At 42.0% G+C, this 22113-nt stretch overlaps 1 protein-coding gene across 4 annotated transcripts in view; it reads left to right on the forward strand.

The window, feature by feature from the left end:
- LOC134212731 (kelch-like protein 17) overlaps positions 1 to 22113 on the forward strand; it is a 123937-nt gene that overhangs the window by 85285 nt on the left and 16539 nt on the right. For all 4 annotated transcript variants that reach the window (XM_062690832.1, XM_062690829.1, XM_062690830.1 and 1 more), the window contains 4 exons: positions 5301 to 5496; positions 5714 to 5810; positions 20977 to 21098; positions 21205 to 21319. In XM_062690832.1, the coding sequence (XP_062546816.1) occupies positions 5301 to 5496; positions 5714 to 5810; positions 20977 to 21098; positions 21205 to 21319 (530 nt within the window). The remainder of the gene's footprint in view (positions 1 to 5300; positions 5497 to 5713; positions 5811 to 20976; positions 21099 to 21204; positions 21320 to 22113) is intronic.

The following is a 22113-nucleotide window of genomic DNA, read 5'->3' on the forward strand; positions in this document are numbered from 1 at the left end:
ACTTTCGAGCGATCACCATCCTTAATGCCGCCTACAAAGTGATATCCCAGATCATCTTCCGTCGTCTGTCACCATTAGTGAACGAGTTCGTGGGAAGTTATCAAGCCGGCTTCGTTGACGGCCGCTCGACAATGGACCAGATCTTTACTGTACGGCAAATCTTTCAAAAATGCCGTGAATACCAGGTCCCACCGCACCATCTGTTCGTTGATTTCATGGCGGCATACAACAGTATAGTCTGCGTAGAGCTATGGAAAATTATGGACGAGAACAGCTTCCCTGGGAAGCTTACCAGACCGATCAAAGCAACGGTGGATGGTGTGCAAAACTGTGTGAAGATTTCGGGCGAACACTCCAGTTCGTTCAAATCACGCCGGGGACTAAGACAAGGTGATGAACTTTCGTGCCTGTTGTTCAACATTGCGCTAGAAGGTGTCATGCGGAGAGCCGGATGTAACAGCCGGGGTACGATTTTCAACAGATCCAGTCAATTTATTTGTTTCGCGGATGACAAGGACATTGTCGGCCGAACATTTGCAAAGGTGGCAGAACTGTACACCCGCCAGAAACGTGAAGCAACAAAAGTTGGACTGGTGGTGAATGTTTCGAAGACAAAGTACATGCTTGTGGGCGGAACCGAGCGCGACAGGGCCCGCCTGGGAAGCAGTGTTACGATAGACGGGGATACCTTCGAGGTAGTTGAGGAATTCGTCTACCTCGGATCCTTGCTAACGGCTGATAACAATGTTAGTCGTGAAATCCGAAGGCGCATCATCTGTGGAAGTCGGGCCTACTACGGGCTCCAGAAGAAACTGCGGTCAAAAAAGATTCGCCACCGCACCAAATGTGTCATGTACATGACGCTAATAAGGCCGGTTGTCCTCTACGGACATGAAACATCCCAGACAACCAGAATGCATGCATAATAGAATTGTTTTTCTGTTATGCGATGCCTATGCACACAAATTTCATCGCTTACCAGTCGCGAAAACGCTTTTTGCGTACAAAAGTGGAGGCGATATATGTATATTTCTTATCCGACGTTGAACGGCAGTGTATGCGATATGCACGATTTTTATGCGAGTTTGTTCGTTATACATTGCGATGTAGTTTGTGATAACATACTCTGTTTGACAGATAACCCGATTTCGTTTGAGTTTGTTTGCAGGAATATGCGATGTCAACATATGAAGCTGGAATAAACTCGCAAAATAGCCTACTGTGCGGGAAAGTTTATAAATAAACTGATGAGCCTCGCACCACAATGCGATTTTGATGAAATTTGGATCGGTAAACGATTTAAACCGTACATTCTTATGCGATGTGTGGTTGTCTGGGATGGGCAATGCTCTAGGAGGACTTGCAAGCACTCGGAGTATTCGAGAGACGGGTGCTTAGGACCATCTTTGGCGGTGTGCAAGAAGACGGTGTGTGGCGGCGAAGAATGAACCACGAGCTCGCCCAACTCTACGGCGAACTCAGTATCCAGAAGGTAGCTAATGCCGGAAGGTTACGATGGGCAGGACATGTTGCAAGAATGCCGGACAGCAATCCTGCAAAGATGGTGTTCGCTTCCGATCCGGCAGGTACGAGACGGCGTGGAGCGCAGCGAGCGAGACGGGCAGACCAGGTGCAAAACGACTTGGCGAGCGTGGGGCGTATTCGAGGATGGAGAGATGCGGCCTCGAACCGTGTATTGTGGCGTCAAATTGTTGACTCAGTGTTATCTGTTTAGATGTAGACTAAATGAAAAAAAATGAATAGAGGGGGCAATACGTAGAGCAGGGACTGACACGAATAATACGATTTTCATGAAGTCCGTTCAGCTATTTGGTTTCGCCGACGACATTGATATTATGGTACGAAACTTTGAGATGGTGAAGGAAGCCTACATCAGATTGAAAAGGGAAGCTAAGCGGATCGGTCTAGTCATCCACACGTCGAAGTACACGGTAGAAAGAGGCACAAGAGAAGACAACGTTAGCAACTCACCATGAGTTTGTATCAGTGGTGGCAAAATCGAGGGGGTTGAAAAATTCGTGTATTTGGGCTCACTGGTGAAAGTCGAAAACGATACCAGCAGAAAAATTCGGATACGCATCATGGCAGGAAATCGTACGTACTTTGGACTCAGCAAGACGCTTCGATCTAATAAAGTCCCTCGCCGTACCAAACTAACTATCTACAAAACGCTCATTAGACCGGTATCTACGGACACGAGACCTATACGATGCTCGTGGAGGACAAACGTGCGTTTGGAGTTTCCAAAAAGAAAGTTCAGATGGCGGACTATCCATGGAGAATTCGAATGAACAACGAGTAGCATCAAATGTTGGGGAAGCATCCATCGTTCACACCACGAAAATCGGACGACTGCAGTGGCCCGGGCTTTTAGCCAGAATGTCGGAGAGCAACTCGGTGAAAATGGTTCTCGACAACAACAGCAAAATGCAAAATAACGAGAAAACACAATATTGGCGAATTTGGAAGGTCTTTTTTTTTTTACAAGGGAGAATGCATTTACACACTAACCCAGTACACGTGCATTGTAGTTGCCAAACTACCACACGGAAGTGTACTGGAGTGTCGGACTCGACCATACCGGTAATACCGACTAAACTCCCTTGGGCTCCACCATCGTTTCCCCCAGGAACTACCTCGCAGTACTACTTCTGGGGGGATGGCAGTACTAAGCGTACTCGCTCATTATCTCTCACACAGGCACTCGTCCCATGCGAGACTGACTTGGGTGCTCGCACACCTTTCACTCCATTTGAGTCTGACTTGGATGCTCTCCCGGGCGCTCCGCTGCCATGCCTCGAGGTGTCAATAGCGGTAACTGCCTGGGCCTACAGATATTACGCCACGACACTCCTGCCTCAGCACGAGCAGATCAATCACACCACTGCCGAAGCAGACCACACGCTACCCTGCCGAAGCAGGGACACTCCCCATGCACCACATGTGCACAACTGTAGGTGTGTGGGTACAACCCACTGCTACCCTGCCGCCGAAGCAGCTTCTCCAAAGACCATTCGCTCCATGTGACCCTTTTTCGGGTGCTCACTCTAACACTCCACTGCTATGCCTCGAGGTGTCGATAGGTACCTCGACTCCTACCTCAGCATGTGCAGTCCATACTCAGACTTCTGCTGCGCTTCGAGGTGACAATAGCGGTGACGCGCTATGACACTCCTGCCTCAGCACAAACAGATCACTCACTCCCTGCCGAAGCAGCTCACGCGCTACCCTACCGAAGTAGGGACACTCACCATGCCAATTGGCACTCCCTGGGCTTGTGCTTTTGAAGCGGCACACAGTCGCTTTGATAGAGTCTGCTTACGGGCACTTGTGGTTTTTTGGGAGGGATTTTAGCAGAGCCCACTGCTAAATCCCACCACGCCCTAGGCAGTTCTCCCTGACTCACAGACAGCTGGGGAGGGGTCGTCAAGCCCTTGGACATGGTCCATGCTGTCCCTGCTGTCCCTGCTGCCCCCAATTTGGAAGGTCTAATTGAGTTGATTGGTACATAACACTATGGGTCTCCGGGCTTCCTATAAAACAAATCGGTTTTTGGAGTGATTATATAGCCTTTCGGTACAACTTTGTTGTACGAGAAAGGCTAAAATGATTCTTGATGCCATACTGAACTAGAATGCTGATATTGAGTGTAGCGCTTTTTGAATATGAGTCAAACCATTTGGAAGGAAAGGGTTTATTCGGAATAAAATGTGGAACGAGAATCCTCGTAACATCTGCTTCACAGGTGTGGTGCTTCGTTCAATCTATATTTCTAAACAGAGGCCTTGTACAACCGAGAGATATTTGAAAATGAGCCATTTTATCCCCAAAGCAAAAACCGTCGCTTCCAAAACTTAATGAGCCTACAACACCCACCCACCTACAATATATCTAAATTTTCATTAGACAGGATTTTCGTAGAGTAAAGCTGCCTCTATCCGTTCGTAGAATGATAATCCCGTTAAGAAAACGGAATAACACCCCCAAACTAAGGAATGGTTCTAGACAACTTTTGAATACTTCCTATTGATATTGACAAGGGATTGTATTTCCGTACCGATATGGATCCATGGAAAACGTTTTAACGCCTGTCTGTCTCGGAGCTTTGTCTACAGTATGACAGAGTGGGATCGAATTGTTACGCAGTTTGATAGTTCAAATAATAGAAAAATGTTTCAACGTCGCCGGAGTACCGTCCGAAACATTTGAACCAACGTTTTAGTTTGCACATCATCCGATGCGGAAGTGCATGTTGACATGACCTTTAGTATAAATCCTGCCCTGCTTGGCTCCAGGAGCTACTTGCTAGACTGGGCAATATTGTTCCTAACTATAAGTAGGGTGTATAACAATAGCATGACACTGTATATGACGACAATGCTTACATAGATAACGGACATCCCATTTAGAGTAAATTTGCTCTGCTCTGCACAACGATGAGGCTACATACGGAAAAAATTGTGTTAATTATATTCTTTAAAAGGGTTTCCATCTAGGTCTAGGATGTTTTCAGGTGGGAAACATTCTCGACTCCTTGGGCATAGTGAATCCAATCCATTGTACTTGCCACACAGGATACATACTTATACAAAGGCGGACGTAGAAAGCTTGCAATTAATAACTGCGTAAATACTAAAAGAATACTAAGTTGAAAAGCAGGCCAAGTTCCAGTTGAAATGTAGAGCCATAGAAGAAAGGGTTTCCATATTTGAGTTTTATATCCGTTATCTATGAAGTAAGTGGGGTGTGCCACGGCGCTTGGTCGCTAACGGTGGAGGCGACTGGTCTAGGCTTTCGCCTTTGGAAACATGTCAATGAACTTTTTTTTCCTTTCGAAGAGACAGAAATGAAAGCAAAACAATAACATCTGCTTGGGTGTCGCAGTGCTAGACGGGAGTGAAAATTCATTGAAAGCATAGAATATGCATTTTTTTTTGTTACCAGCTTCTATTTGAACGATGCTTTCATGTCACAAGATTGTTTGTCCCTGGCTGTCGCGACAGGCAGCTGTCTAGTTTATATTGTAGACTTATGTAACGATGAATATACTATTTCTAAATTATTAGGAATATAATGTATAATAAATGGATCAAATATCTTCTAAGATAAGAGTTAATTTGTTCCAATAGATAATAGACATTTCGCAAGAACACGCCATCACGACAAAAAATCCCAGAACCTTAGTGCTGTTGCCTCAGGCATATACACGTTATAATAAGCAGCACAGAGTTTTGATCTGATTCCCTTATTCCATTTTATTTTATATTTTTTCGAGGCAGATCTCCAGTGGGCACTGATGGAACCAGCAACGGTGAGGATGTCACCACTGTAACCAGCAATTCGACGCAGACACCGAGCGACCTCAGCCCGCCAAACATGTCCGGCGACGACATCCTACCGCAGGCCCACCATCAAAATCCAGGCCATTGTATTGCTTCGTTCTCGGCAATCAACCGCATGCGGCAGAATGCTCAGGTTAGCAAACAAATCCCATGCTAATCCCCTGTAAAATCATGCAAATCGAATGTGGTGACAGCGAGCAATCAACAGTCTAATTAGCACCTCTCATGCTTTCCCCACGTTCTCGTATTTGCACATGCAAACTATGGACTGAAAATCTCCTAATTTATTCAAAACCAATTTCGTTTTTCCCTCATGCTCGCCTGACGGTACAATCTTTGGGCGTGAACAGCTCTGCGATGTGACACTGGAAGTCGGTGGCGAAACCATAAATGCACATAAGGTCATACTGGCTTCGGTTTCACCATATTTCTATGCGATGTTCAACGGTGAGTACGGAGCAGCGTTCGGGTGCACTGGTCATGTGCGATAAACCAATTGTTGAATCAATTTGAAATTGATGCGTTTAAATATGCGACAAGTGCCGCATGAGCTGAACGTGGTAGAGCATCTGTCTAATCTCAGTTAAAAATCGATTTCTCTTCTTCGATTTTTTCTTCTACTTAATGTAACGAATTGTGGTAGTTTGAAGAAGATTTAATGGTTTGAGGTGATGATGGATGGTTGCATCTTGCACCAGTAAAGCTATGTCCATTTAGAATCCGGAATAATAAAATCATCTGTATCTCAGTAACGGATTGACGCACAAATAAGGTTAATACATCAAAACAAGGGTAATTCACTGTACTTTAAGGAAAAAATATTGGTACAAATAATTTCTTCTTGTTTCTAGTAAAAATTCGCACCATCTTCTTTATTCCTTTCATCAAAAGTTGCACACCTCCGAAGTCAACTTCCTTGGCACATTTGTTCCACATTTTAGTCATCTGAGTCGCTTCCTGAGCTGTTTTTCCACTTTTTCCACTTTTCTTAAGCTTCCACTTCATTACTGCCCAAAATGTTTCGATAGGCCGGAGCTGTGGGTAGTTGCGTGGATTTATGTTTTCATCGATGAAATCTACCACTGGATGACTTCCCGGCTGTAGTGGCAACTCGTCAAATCTGGCCAAAACTTCACGGGACCTTTATGGGCTTTAGGGAAGATCGACCGCGGTTTTTGAGACATTCCTCCTTGTACTCGTCACAAACACTTAGGTCTTTGCCCCACAGTTGCATATCCCTTGCCACAATCATCCGTTTTTTTTTTGCAAGTTTGTCCAAAAAGCAAACTTAAACTTCGCAGGAACTACTCCTCGTGCCGTCACCATGTAGAATTTTTGGCTAGGAAGCTGTCCGAAATCCATTTTGACGTAGGTTCCATCGTCGATGACAGGATTATCAACGTGGGTGTGCAGACTTTTTTCTCTCCTTTCGGCTTCCATCTGGAATAATTTTTGACACGCTGCACGAAACTTCGTGAAATTTATACCACAGCAAGTGGGCGCCTAGGTAGACAAACCGCTGTAAAAGAATTCATGTAGCGGTCATTTTTCGTGCCGCTGCAATACAATAAATTATTCCGGATTCTAAATGGACATAGCTTTACCAACAATCATGGGTGTAGCGTTTGAAATAATTGAGTTATTACGGAAATATAAAATCGATGAAGAGAAATCGATCAATACAGTCAGGGTAGAAATATTTCACAGTCAATGCAGTGAAAAACATGGATCTCAGTATAATCTGCAGTCGCCTTCATCGCCGCCGTGGTGAGTGCGACTGGGTGCAGTCGAAAAATCATTTCCAACACCGACCATTCAATTTCGCATTCGGCCACTCACAAGTCGCTCTGACAGGCTGCTCAGTTCGCGCCTTACCGAACTGGCCCATTTAAACGCGTGGTGAATTTTTTCAATTTGCTGGGTGAATGTGTACATTTTGCTGTGGTAAATTTCATCTTCGCGGCGCGGTGGGTGATGTTAGTTCTGTTGTTTACTTTTCTGCCTCTCCGGGAATGTTATGTTGATTTCAAAGCAAGAAGAAAATAAAAAAATGAAATAAAAAAACATCACCTTCATCCAGTGCTGCCGAATATTTACAACCCTGAATACAGTTACTGAGAATGGTACTGGTATTGAGAATAGTCACTATGTTCTTCACTACGTCACATGTCACTACGTTCGAAAAACATAATTATTTCTACCATGTCAAGAAAATGGTGAAAATGTTAGCAGTACATTCTTAGAGAGAGGCCCACGTATGTGGGTGTAAGTTCTGCGGACTAGAGGTGTGCGCCACACAGTGCAGAGGCCTAAATCGTGTTTTAGCGCGTACCTTTATTAGGCCGTTACAAATATTTAATTCGGGCAGCAGGGACTATGTCCAAGGGCTTGACGATCCCTCCCCAGGCCATCTGCGAGTTGTGGGGCTTGCCTAGGATGTGGTGGGGTTTGACAGTGGGCCCTGTTAAACTCCTATAAAAAGCTGCATGTATCCGCAAGTAGGCCCCACCAAAGCGACCGTGTGCCGCTCAAAGCGCACAAGCCCAAGTCCTGGTGTTAGGTGGGACGCTAAACAGCCCTGACACGACGGCCCTCCGACGAGACAGGAGGTTTGCGCAGGCCCAATAAGCCGCCTGTAAAACCAATAATTACGAACAATATAAGAGATAATGCGACTCGATATAATCGGCAAAGACCTAGGCGACGAATACAGGATCACGATTGGAAGCTTGGAACATGGAACTGCAAGTCGCTAGGTTTCGCAGGTTGCGACAGGATGATCTACGATGAATTACATCCCCGCAACTTCGACGTCGTGGCGCTGCAGGAGGATTGCTGGACAGGACAGAAAGTGTGGAAAAGCGGGCATCGAGCGGCTACCTTCTACCAAAGCTGTGGCACCACCAACGAGCTGGGAACCGGCTTCATAGTGCTGGGTAAGATGCGCCAACGCGTGATTGGGTGGCAGCCAATCAACGCAAGGATGTGCAAGCTGAGGATTAAAGGCCGTTTCTTCAACTATAGCATCATCAACGTGCACTGCCCACACGAAGGGAGACCCGACGACGAGAAAGAAGCGTTCTACGCACAGCTGGAGCAGACATATGATGGATGCCCACTGCGGGACGTCAAAATCGTCATCGGTGACATGAACGCACAAATGTATAGACCGGTCACCGGACCGGATAGTCTGCACACCGTATCGAATGACAACGGCCAACGATGCATAAACTTCGCAGCCTCCCGCGGAATGGTAGTCCGAAGCACCTTCTTTCCCCGCAAAAATATCCACAAGGCCACATGGAGATCACCTAACCAAGAAACGGAAAACCAAATCGACCACGTTCTAATCGACGGTAAATTCTTCTCCGACATCACGAACGTCCGCACTTACCGCAGTGCGAATATTGAATCGGACCACTACCTCGTTGCAGTATGCCTGCGCTCAAAACTCTCGACGGTGTACAACACGCGTCGAAGTCGGACGCCGCGGCTTAATATTGGGCGGCTACAAGACGGTAGACAAGCCCAAGAATACGCGCAGCAGCTGGAAGTGGCACTCCCAACGGAAGAGCAGCTAGGCGCAGCGACTCTTGAAGATGGCTGGAGAGATATTCGATCCGCCATTGGTAGCACCGCAACCGCTGCACTTGGCACGGTGCCCCCGGATCAGAGAAACGACTGGTATGACGGCGAATGTGAGCAGTTAGTAGAAGAGAAGAATGCAGCATGGGCGAGATTGCTGCAACACCGCACGAGGGCAAACGAGGCACGATATAAACAGGCGCGGAACAGACAAAACTCGATTTTCCGGAGGAAAAAGCGTCAGCAGGAAGATCGAGACCGTGAAGAGACGGAGCAACTGTACCGCGCTAATAACACACGAAAGTTCTATGAGAAGTTGAACCGTTCACGTAAGGGCCACGTGCCACAGCCTGATATGTGTAAGGACATAAACGGGAACCTTCTTACGAACGAGCGTGAGGTGATCCAAAGGTGGCGGCAGCACTACGAAGAGCACCTGAATGGCGATGTGGCAGACGAAGATGGCGGTATGATGATAGACCTGGGGAACGCGCGCAGGACATAATTCTACCGGCTCCGGATCTCCAGGAAATCCAGGAGGAGATTGGCCGGCTGAAGAACAACAAAGCCCCTGGGGTTGACCAACTACCAGGAGAGCTATTTAAACACGGTGGTGAGGCACTGGCTAGAGCACTGCACTGGGTCATTACCAAGATTTGGGAGGAGGAAGTGTTGCCGCAGGAGTGGATGGAAGGTGTCGTGTGTCCCATCTACAATAAGCTGGATTGTAGCAACTACCGCGCAATCACATTGCTGAACGCCGCCTACAAGGTACTCTCCCAAATTTTATGCCGTCGACTAGCACCAATTGCACGAGAGTTCGTGGGGCAGTACCAGGCGGGTTTTATGGGCGAACGCTCCACCACGGACCAGGTGTTCGCCATTCGCCAGGTACTGCAGAAATGCCGCGAATACAACGTGCCCACACATCATCTATTCATCGACTTCAAAGCCGCATATGATACAATCGATCGGGACCAGCTATGGCAGCTAATGCACGAACACGGATTTCCGGATAAACTGACACGGTTGATCAAAGCGACGATGGATCGGGTGATGTGCGTAGTTCGAGTTTCAGAACCCGCAGAGGGTTACGGCAAGGTGATGGTATTTCGTGTCTGCTATTCAACATCGCTTTGGAAGGGGTAATACGAAGATCAGGGATTAACACGAGTGGTACAATTTTCAATAAGTCCGTCCAGCTATTTGGCTTCGCCGACGACATAGATATTATGGCACGTAACTTTGAGAAGATGGAGGAAGCCTACATCAGACTGAAGAGGGAAGCCAAGCGGATCGGACTAGTCATCAATACGTCGAAGACGAAGTACATGATAGGAAGGGGTTCAAGAGAAGACAATGTGAGCCACCCACCGCGAGTTTGCATCGGTGGTGACGAAATCGAGGTGGTAGAAGAATTCGTGTACTTGGGCTCACTGGTGACTGCCGAAAATGATACCAGCAGAGAAATTCGGAGACGCATAGTGGCTGGAAATCGTACATACTTTGGACTCCGCAAGACGCTCCGATCGAATAGAGTTCGCCGCCGTACCAAACTGACAATCTACAAAACGCTCATTAGACCGGTAGTCCTCTACGGACACGAGACCTGGACGATGCTCGTGGAGGACCAACGCGCACTTGGAGTTTTCGAAAGGAAAGTGCTGCGTACCATCTATGGTGGGGTGCAGATGACGGACGGTACGTGGAGGAGGCGAATGAACCACGAGTTGCATCAGCTGTTGGGAGAACCATCCATCGTTCACACCGCGAAAATCGGACGACTGCGGTGGGCCGGGCACGTAGCCAGAATGTCGGACAGTAACCCGGTGAAAATGGTTCTCGACAACGATCCGACGGGCACAAGAAGGCGAGGTGCGCAGCGGGCAAGGTGGATCGATCAGGTGGAAGATGACTTGCGGACCCTTCGTAGACTGCGTGGTTGGCGACGTGTAGCCATGGACCGAGCCGAATGGAGAAGACTCTTATATACCGCACAGGCCACTTCGGCCTTAGTCTGAATAAATGAAATGAAACAAATATTTAATTAACTTTTTGTCCTACCGGTCTCCGAAAGGTCAAAGGGGGATAATAAAAAATAAATATTAAAATGCAAATGATAAAAACAAATCCTCGGATTTGTTAAAGAATGTTTTGAAAATCCTAAAAATTATCCGAATTTTATTTTGTTGCCCCCTCAAAATATTATTTTTGGCAAAAAAATCCGAGGGGGGGAGGGGCAGACAAAATAGATTTTAAATATTTGTATCGGCCTTATGCAATTTAGCGTAATGGTGTCTTCGAGACATTTTGTCAGTAAATTAATGCATAAAATAAAAACATTTTTTTCCATTTCACAACACATACTGTTTGATTCTCCATAAAACTTGTAGCTAAAGTTTCACTGAAAAACTTTGTCGAAGACACCAAATTCGTAATTCTATTACTTTTGGAGATTTTTTACGTTTTACGCTGACAACCTCTTAAAAATGGGTTTTTCATCATATCTTTTTCATTTTTATTTTCATTTCAAATAATAACAAAATACGCCATTTGGTGGCTATTGCGACTTAAAAACTTGAAAAATTAAAAGGTTATAACAGTTTCACTGAATTTTCAAGTCATATTTGATTTAACTGCAACTTGACAACGGGCCAATTGTGGCAGTCAATCTCATACGCATAACAAAATACAAGTAATGAGCTTTAAATTATTACCTGAACTGTAAAGTTCTAAGCGAATGTAAGGAATTTTCATCAAATAGCATTTCCTACTATTTAAAGCAACATCAATCTCCCATCACAAGGAGTTAATGAATCAGCGCACCATGCGTCTCCATATGCCTGTATGCTTATATGTCGAACATGTTCAAAGCTTGTTGACATAAAAAGCAATAAATCTCCAAAAGTAATGAAATTACAAAATTGGTGTCTTCGACAAAGTTTTTCAGGCGAACTTTTGCTACAACTCTCGCGAAGACCTTGCATGTTGTAAATTGTACAAAAAAATAATCATCTCAATTTTAGGGGGATTGATTATAAGGCTGAATACCTCTAAAGAAGCGCATCGAATTACTGACAGAATGTCTCTAAGCTAAGTCGCCAATACGCTAAATCACATAATAAAGGTACTATGAAATAAACACGATTTTAGCCACCGTGCGCAGGTCCGAAAATCACCGGTGTCGTAATATTGCTCGGCAGCAATGTTTTTGGCGTCAAACCGAGATTAATTTATAGTAGCGACGTAGCGATTTTTTTCTTTCGTTAGTTTCCCCTGGATTTTTCAAAACGATATTTTCTGAATATTTTCTGAATTTTCCCCGGGAAAAAATACCAGAAAAATGTAATTAAAATCTCTAATACGTTCTTCAGAATTTTATATGAATTTTTTTTTATTTTGGACACGGCCGTGTAAAAAAATCCCATACAAAATTTTTACAAAGTTGCTCCATTTTGCATGATTTGTCGAGAAATCATAAAACTTTTTTTATACGGACTTTCAAATTTTGAACTAAAAACTTTTTTTACACGGAATGCATCCCCCGTGTTAAAAAAGAATCGGGTGTATATTGGGGGTCTAGCACCAATCCGAATAGCGATATTTTTTTACTTCCGACACTTTTTGTAACATTTGAAAAGGGTGGTCTATCGCCATACTTATGACAACGTAAACATTGACATAAAAGCTTTCGAATGTTTTTTATCAAACCATAGACAAGTATTTTCGATGTTTTTATTATTCTTTGATGATATAGGGGAACTGTTCCGTTTTCCATCTCACTGAACATATATTGATCGCAAAACAAAGAAATACAGCACCAATCTCGTCGCTTCTTTTTGCTAACACGCGTGCTCACTGGTGAAAAAATTACAAAAATAAGAAACAAACCAAATGAGGTGAAGTGCCAAACCGTTCCCCTGTGTAATGAAGTTTGCTCAGACCTATCGAGCTGTACTGTAATGTGAAATAAAAATCAATTTGGTTTCCATTTCGATGAAAAGATCTTTTCTGATGTTATGCTAGAATCATGCAGAACGGTTGCCAGAAAAGAATTATTTCAACTGTCGGAAGTAAGAAGTGCTGCTAGTTTTACAGCGCTGGTTTTTCGGATTTGTGCTGAATGCATATCAGGTAGAGACGTTGTTTATAGATAGAGACCCGCGAAGAATAAAGCCAAAAGAACCAAACGAACCGTCAAACGCCGGGCCAAACGAGCAAAGTAAACAAACATTACCAATCGGTACTAAATGCAGGATAAGCAGTGTAATCAACATTATAAAAAATATAGCCAATTTACATATATATATTGTTTGCAATCATGTTTATTGTTGAATATATGGCAATGTGCTAAAGAAGACAAAATATATAGTTGGAGCAAACGAAATAACTGCTCACACTGAAATCACTTCAAGTTCTCACAAATTTCTATGTTGCCAACCGCACAGGATTTATTTATCTGCTGGCCGTGATGCCAGAATTGCTTTTATTCTCTCCACGTGTCTGTATATAACACCATCGTCTCTGGAATCGGGTATCACAACGTCGGGTCCAGGGGCACGTTAACCTCAATTTGGGAGATTTGTGCCATCGCCTTTACAACCATTTTCGTCACACACCTGACGGAAAAGGAAGTGATTAAAAAGGAAAGGAATGTGGATGGGAGAACAAAGGGAAAGTTTAAAAAAGGCACTTGAAGAGGGCATTCTTTATCACAACGCACAGTGGCGGAAAGCCGGACAAAACCTCAAATTTTTTTTTCGTGATTTTCATGAAGCCGGAGATGGCTCCCGGATGTACAATTTTGTTTGATGAATCCAGACTACTCCAATGCCATTTGTGTTGAGTGACAGCCAGGGAATCAATTTTTCGTCGATGCGCATACGAAACAAGCGACAAAAGAGAACCAACGACAAAGCTTTGTTTTTGTCGGAGATAATAATGACAAAGATCCGAAAAATTTTGTCCACGACAAAATAGAATACAATTTTGTTGCTTAATTTTCATTCCGTTATTTTGCATTTTTTCTAGAGCAAATTTCGGTTTTATGCTATCGTAGTTTCTACTTTCATGGAAATATTCGACAATCTAACGCTGATTACAAAAATAGCCTCGTATTCTCGGAAATATCAGAGCATGCAAGGCAAATGATTCTTGTCATATTGTGTTCAGGTTCTGACAAAGGCTTGTTGCAAGGTGCGTTTGTCAGTAACAAACTCTGTTAATGACAAAGGGTATATTGTTAGGCGTTGCTTGAATATTGATTCCCTGGTGACAGCCCAAGAGTTGATCAAAAGCTTCACCTAACACTTGGATATTGTAATAGATGGCTCAGGACCAATAAAGTCATGTGATGCTCCGATACGAGCTAACCCATCAGCCAATTCGTTTCCAACTATGGAAGAATGGCCAGGTACCCATATAAGGTATAAAGTATTAACTGAATTCAGTTCCTCAATTTGAGTTCGACATGCGATTACTAGCTTCGACCTTGAGTTGGCCGAAGCGAGAGCTTTAATAGCTGTTTGGCTATCTGAACAGAAGTATATTACTTTTTCCATAATGCGTTGCTGCAGTGCAGATTGAAATTGCACTCCACACATGATGTCAAATATTTCCGCTTGAAAGACAGTGCAGTGTTTATCCAGTGAGTGCGACTGTTCCAATCTCAGCTCACGCGAATAGACGCCTGCACCTGCTCTATCTTCGATGAGGGAGCCGTCAGCGTAACAAACAATACTGTCCGACATATACTTCTCTCCAAATAGCCAGATGTCCACTTTTCCCGCGAGGGGAATTATGTTGAAAATGTCATATAAGGAAAACTACTACGTGTGTGAGATCACTTGGAGCAAGGAAAATTTTGTCCCAATTAACCACATACTTTACCTGATCAGTTACATTGATTTCAGAACCAAAAAGATGTGATGGACGAATACCATTACGGTTACGTTTTTCCGTGAAAAGAACAATATAGATGTTTTATTCGGATTAACCGAAAGGCCATATTGGCAACACCAACTTTCAACTACCTGAAGAGCGTTTTGAATCAGGCCAAATAAGGTAGTAATGCAAAAACCCACTATCAATGATAGATAGTCGTCGGCAAATCCATAGGTAGGAGATCATCCACAAATACGGTAACGCTCAGAGGGGGGTTAATTGAAGTGTGACAATCCATACAAAAAAAATCAAAGTGTGACATAGGGGGGAGGGAGTTTAAAATGGCCAATTTTTGCGTTACGTAATTAATGGATCTTCCCTAGGAAAACCGCCATTATTGAGTAATCTTAATATCGTATCTGCAACGAGTTTCCACAAAAATCCGTAGACACTTAATTTCCTAATCGCTTAATTTCCTAATCGTAGAGATGTCGGTTTTTAAGCATCTGGTGAATCCATTTGATTATTATATTAGGTAGCCCATCACAACAAAGCACCCTCAATATCTAAGAAAGCACGATTGCTTTTGAGTGGATGCTTTCTCGTTGATTAACATGAAAAGGCATGTTTGCTAAACAGTCATCAAGAATGTGATGATCGACAATACATTCTAAACATTTCAGAAGAAATGAGGTCAGACTGATGGATCTAAAACTCTTTGCTTCTTCATACGAAACACGTCCTCCTTTTGGGATAAACTTTACAGTGACATCCCGTCAGGATATAGGAATATACCCAGTAGCAAAACTGCATACTAAAAGCTTTTTCAAAACATGTTTGATAGGCTCAAAACCTCTCTAAAGTAGAACGGGATGAATCCCATCCTCCCCTGGAGATTTGTAGATAGCAAAACTGTTTAATGCCCATTGAATCGATTCAGTAGTTATGATTCTACGTGCTTGAGCCCAAGCCCCATAAGTTACATGAAAAGACATCAGGAACATCCAAAGATGTTATATCGACATATCCAGGGAAGTGCATATCAAATAAGCTCTTTAACGATTCTTCAACAGAACAAGTGTAGTCGCCATTTGGCGTGCGAATTTCGCCAACTAGGAAATCCTTGGATCTCGCAAAAATTCAAATCAAAGTAAATGTAGCGATGGTCAGATATAGATTCATCATCTGACACATGCCAATTCGTCATTTCGTAACTGGTTCTATTGGAGCAAAGGGTTATGTCTAACCCCTCTGCTCTATTAGATGCCATAAAGGTTGGGCGACTGCAGAGGCGCGGTCACGTTCCGAGACGTGGGTAGGACAAAAACTGAATTTCAGGGACTTTCTGGAGGTCCTCTGGGATTTCAAGAGTTTTTTTTTTCGGACATCCTCGGATAAGTTATAAAACTCGCTATAACTATTAAGACAATCATTACACTTCCAGAGTTCGTAGATCATTTCCAAGAAGCATGTCTTCAAATATCTTTACGATTTCCAGAAGTGGTTATGGATTTCTGTAGTTTTTTTTTAATATTTAATGGTTTCATCAATCAATTATCACTATGCAGCTTCTAAGAATTCAAACCTTTAGCAATCTTCAGAAACATCGCTATGGTCTACCAGTAAAGCTTATGATCGTCCAAGAATCTTTCAGGGTGTTCAGTACCATTTACGGGTTTTCAGAAATCTCAAAAAACGAGACGAGCCAGCCTTGGATTGAATGTCTCGCTAATAAAGACAAAAAAAATCTCAAAAATAATGATACTCCGAATTCTCTCATAAGCTTGCTTTCACACATACGAATGTGCTGCCTTATAAATAGGAGGTCTGGAGAAGAACACATCACATAATGTGGCATAGACTACATCACTTTTCTAAGTGAATCCTTGATATATACTTCTGTTGCAAAGGAATTCTCGGTCTCTAGTAGCATAGAAAACTACACACTAATATTTCTCTCCTTTCCCAATTGACTGGCGCCGTTGTTGATCTATATTTGAGCGCTCTGAAACGTGTATATCCTGAATAGGCGGTAAATACCAACCTTTATTCACTTGGATCATAGCGTTCTGATAAGTCACGGAGAATCAACCATTGACAAGTACAGTCAGTCTAAACTAAGTTATATTCTCGTTTAGATATTAAACTTTTGTTCAATTCACATGTCAGTCTGTCAACTATTATAAAATTTTAGAAATTCTCTGAGCCCCCCTTAACTAGCAGAAATAATTACGTACTTCCAGAAAAAATTCAACAATTTTATGAAAGAGCAACTATTAGAAACTTCAAGACTTCTTGGAAAATTTCAATACATAATTGAAACTTTTTGGAATAGAAAGAATTACTCACAGATTCTGAGAGGCTCTTCGGAATAGAGTTTTCCTTTACAATCCCCGAAACCTCCACGATTGTCAGTTTAACCTCTAATAAACTTTCAAACATCTAATTAAATTTGAAACGTTCAAATAATAGTATTTTATCTTTTAGTAATTCATATGGTATTTTATTACCATAGGACCATAATCATGGGTAGGACAATGCTTCGACTGTCCTACCCAAGTATTTTCATGCGTAGGACATGTCCTACTTGTCCCACCCACTCCCGGCGCCACTGGGCGACTGCCTTTGTTAAGTAAACCAAGTTCGGTACTACTTAAGTATTCAATCAAGCTGGATCCTCTCAGATTAATATCCGAGCAACCCCAGATGATGTGATGAGCATTAGTATCACTGGTAACAATTTGCGGAATGCCTTTTGAAGTACAATATATGACAACTCGTTTGAAAGCATCCGTAGGGGATGGTTCATATGTGGTAAATAAATCGAACAATAGAGGTCTGGTTGTTAGTTCAGAGATAAGTGTAGCAACGAAAGAGAGTTTGCCATTTCTTTACTGAAAGCAGCAAAAACCGGGTTCACTAGGTTACCAAGATAGAAAGTACCCTTGCGAAAATAGGGCTCCGGCACCAAAGCCACTAGGGAATTTCCAATTTGCATAAATCTACAGAGAGTAATCGTTGCTGTTCTTTTATGCTAAAGATTGATTTGAGCTATCTTAACTGAAGCCATTGTGAATTAAAATAAGACACTCCACAACTTCAGCATTAATATGAACAGCAACGATGAAACAAAGTACAATGTGTATAACACATAATGCGAATCCATATAGGTGACAATATGTTGAAAAACTCAATGAAACATAGGGGAGACAGGGAAGACTTGATTCTGATTTCCGATGTATCACAGCCAAAAATAAATAAACATACGCGATTTCCACACATACTCTCTCAGAAATATAGTATTTAACTTTACTGATGTATGACAGTCCTTAAATTATTGTTGTTATTGATATATTTGGAGTGCTGTCAAAAATCGACTTTTGAAATATTCGGGGGAAATTGATCCCTCTCCAAGAACTTGCTTTGATAAAATTAGAAAGGTGCCCACAGATTTTTTAAATATTTTTCCTTTAAAATACGCAGAATTTCCGAATTGCTGTGCGTATACATGAACGATTTTTGTTATTGAATTAGACAGCACATGCAATTTTTATATTTGGGAAGATTTAATACCCTTTCTATGATATCTACGCAATAAATATTCTTTGTTCCCTAGGAGCTGCCAGCTAAAAGGCGTTTTACCTCATGAGTTTTCCGGCAACAAAATACCTATCACCACTTTTTTGAAATGTGAATATTATCATTATGATTGAGATTTTTGACAATTTTTGAATGGCATCAACTATCTTGTTTAACTGATGCTTAATGTAAAAATACTCATTAATAGCGTTACAAATAAGACAATAAAGCAGTGTTTGCTTAGCTAGGGCATATTGCCCCCGCCCCTTTCCCTACTCCGGACTTTGACATTGGAGAAGGATTTATCTGAAACTGGTGATGTGGCTAGGATATCCTTACCACGTAAAGATGATTATCCAGTGTCACTGGTACTAACAGATCTAGAAGACGCTGCTATAACATTATTACAGTCGACTCTCCACATCTCGATGTTCTATATCTCGGTATCTCATCCTATGTCGATAATTTTCATGGTCTCTTCAATCCACAAACATGTTATCTATCTACATCTCGACAACCTCCCTACATCAATATCTCTCTATCTCAATGTGTTCTGGTCATATTTTGTTCAAGATTCACTCTAGCTATGTCGATGTTTTCAGATTTTCAAGAAAATAGACCAACTTTGGGCAATAACAAACCCATCTAAAACAAGATATGACATTTGTTTGGTAGCAGTTTTTTTCATAATAACGAACATTTTCCAATCTACAGTCGCCTCTCCACATCTCATTGAAGAGACTATCGAGATAAGAAGAGCCAAATTTAAATGGGTATTAGATAAAAAAAAGCACGTTGCTATGAGAAACGACGACAAAACGAATGTCAATTCTTGTATTCGATGTGTTTGTTATTGTCGAAAGGTGGTCTAGTAGCCAGGGTTGGGAAAAATCAAATTTTCAAAAAATCTAGGATGATCAAACTCACCCGCGATCTTATTTTTAAATTATCAAGTGATTAAAACTTACTAGCGATTAAGAATCGTTTGATAATCGTATCTTGATTTGAAGCACTTACCATTACATTTTGAACACTTTTTCCTTACTACCATGAAACCATAACGCCAAATAGAAGATATAACGGCACTGTTGACAATTAGCTGATCATAGTTATATTATCGTTTGAGTACATAATTTGAGAAGTTGTCGCCGGCGACAACTCGCCTACTGTTTTCACGTGAAAAGTTTTCACATGAAAATTGCAATCATTATCGTCTGATCATGATTCAGCACAACACTGCTAGTAGCCTATAGATATTTAAATATATCGACAATGATTCGACATAAGAAGAGAGAATCCTGAACAAAATATGATCAAAGCACATCGAAAAAGAGAAATATCGAGTTATCAAGAGGTAGAAAGCAAAAATGTATGTAGATTGAAGGCACCAAGCAAACCATCGAGAGAGTGGACTGTAGTAATCATTTCAATGCTTCTTCCATTCTTCGATCTCTCCCTATTTCGATTGTTCCTTCAATATCGAGATGTAGAGAGTTGACTGTAATTTAAATAGGGGAACTGTTCCGATCTCCATCTCACTGTACATATATCCTTCTCATCGCTAAACAAAGAAATACGGCACCAAATTCGTCGCTTCTTTCTGTCAATATGCGTAGTCACTGCTGAAAAAAATCACAAAAATAATAAACAAACCAAATCCCTTTCCATTGCTTTGTTTTTGATGGGATGGAAATAGGAGCTATGAGATGAAGTGGCGAACCGTTCCCCTATTTTATTTGTTTCTCGAGAGATACGCGCATTTCGGGCAATGTATGGCTTCGTATTTGATTTTAAAAAGCATGTTCCAATCGAGTCTCATTATAAATTTCAATATTATTACCGACAATGCATAGTTTACGAGGAGTTCTTAAATCAAGCAGATATTTTCTAATAGTATTCAAGCCATTCACTACAGATACTGTAGCTGATACCGGATTTATTTATGAAACGTTACGCCAAATTCGAAATATCAGGATTTCGAATCAAAAGTGTCCGGAGTTTGAAGCATCCCCTATAATGTGTCCGGATTTCGGAGCAAATAATATCGAATGTTTTCCATTACTTTGACTAATTGGTAGAGAGTTAAGTTAGTTTGTCTCAAAATGCAAAATTCTGTTTGAAATATCGATCTCAAATTTTAGCAGTGCTAACGTGTTCGGACTGAACTTCGAGTGCTTCTGAGATTTATGCTTCTGAAATATTAAGGTTATTTTAGTATTGGATTCTATTGCGACTAAAAGAACGAAGTTATGAAGAACTTCAACAGTTGCCCTAATTACAGGAGAAAAGGTATATGCCGCTAACAAAAAAAAATATCGTACTGTCTAAAGTGAAGAATAACGCGTCTCCATTGCATTACATCAAGTACGGTGAATGTACTGTTTGTGTGTATTTCTTTATTACTTTACCCTACGTATTGAAAAAATCCGATCAATTTCATCGACACCTATAGTGACATCACACCATCCTGTCCGAGTTCAAAGTGCATTCTACCAATCTTCACAAATTGAAATCGAATGTCTTGCAATCCAATTTTTCACCGTTCCAATTTTCCCCCATATTTCAGACGACATGCTCGAACGGAACCGGGACGTCGTCACCCTGCACGACATCGACCCATCATCGTTGAAACAACTCATCGAATATGCGTACAGTGGGGAAATCACCATCACCGAGGAAAACGTACAGGTACGGAAAACGGGGACGACCTACACCCCGACTTCCGTTTCGTTGTTTCCTTGTTTGTCGAATGTTCATTTTTTCATGTTTGATTTTCTCGTTTTTTGTTACTCAGGTCCTACTTCCAGCGTCCAGCTTGCTCCAGATTCAATCAGTACGGGAAGCTTGCTGCAAGTTCCTGTTGCGCCAGCTGCACCCTTCCAACTGTCTGGGGATTCGAAGTTTTGCAGGTAGGTTTCACATTCGCTTTTTGCACTGGAGTCATAACAATAAAAGTTAGTGGTACGGCAAGGGTGGAAAGAGGGTTCATTTTCACCAACGCTATAAAACGATTTTGTATTACTAGCAACGGTTTGGAAACCATCCATCTATATGGGGGATTATCTGCAAATTGCGTGTGCGATAAAAGTAAATTTATTCCCGTCTGGCTTGTATACAGCAGTTAATTCCGTTGTTTGTAGTTCCGTTAATTGGTAGTAAGGAGCTAATAATTACTCTTTATAGTTTGATGAGCGAGGCATTGTAGAGCCAGTTAAAATTTGGGGTTTTGTCATCAAAGTTTACTTGTTACTATCGAGTCGAAGTTAACTAAAATGTTTTCCTACATGCTTAAAAATGCCTCCCAAAAATTTTCAAGGCGCAGCCACCCACCCTAAGGCTACAAAAGTGATAACATGGTAACATCAATCTAGAGAGAGTTTGAATCAGTAATGATATTTGCTTTTTGTCTTCTGACACGATTATTTCAGAATACTTTGAAAATTTGCTGCAAAAGTAGTTTTTTTTGCAAAAAAAATTATTGCGAATCTATCTTTGATTCACATGTCCCGCGATTTTTTTCTTGTTGTATTTTTTTAATGCTCTTCAAGAATTTTAGAAAAGGTATATTCGTCTAATGATTCCTGATTTCATACTAAATAATTGTTTGAAAAATTTTGCAGGATACAAGCTCATATAAAATTCACACATTCCTACCTTAATTCATTTTATTTAGATAATTTTTCGATCCACAAGATTTTCCACA

Source organism: Armigeres subalbatus, chromosome 2 (genome assembly GCF_024139115.2).
Source record: "Armigeres subalbatus isolate Guangzhou_Male chromosome 2, GZ_Asu_2, whole genome shotgun sequence".
NCBI lineage: Eukaryota > Metazoa > Arthropoda > Insecta > Diptera > Culicidae > Armigeres > Armigeres subalbatus.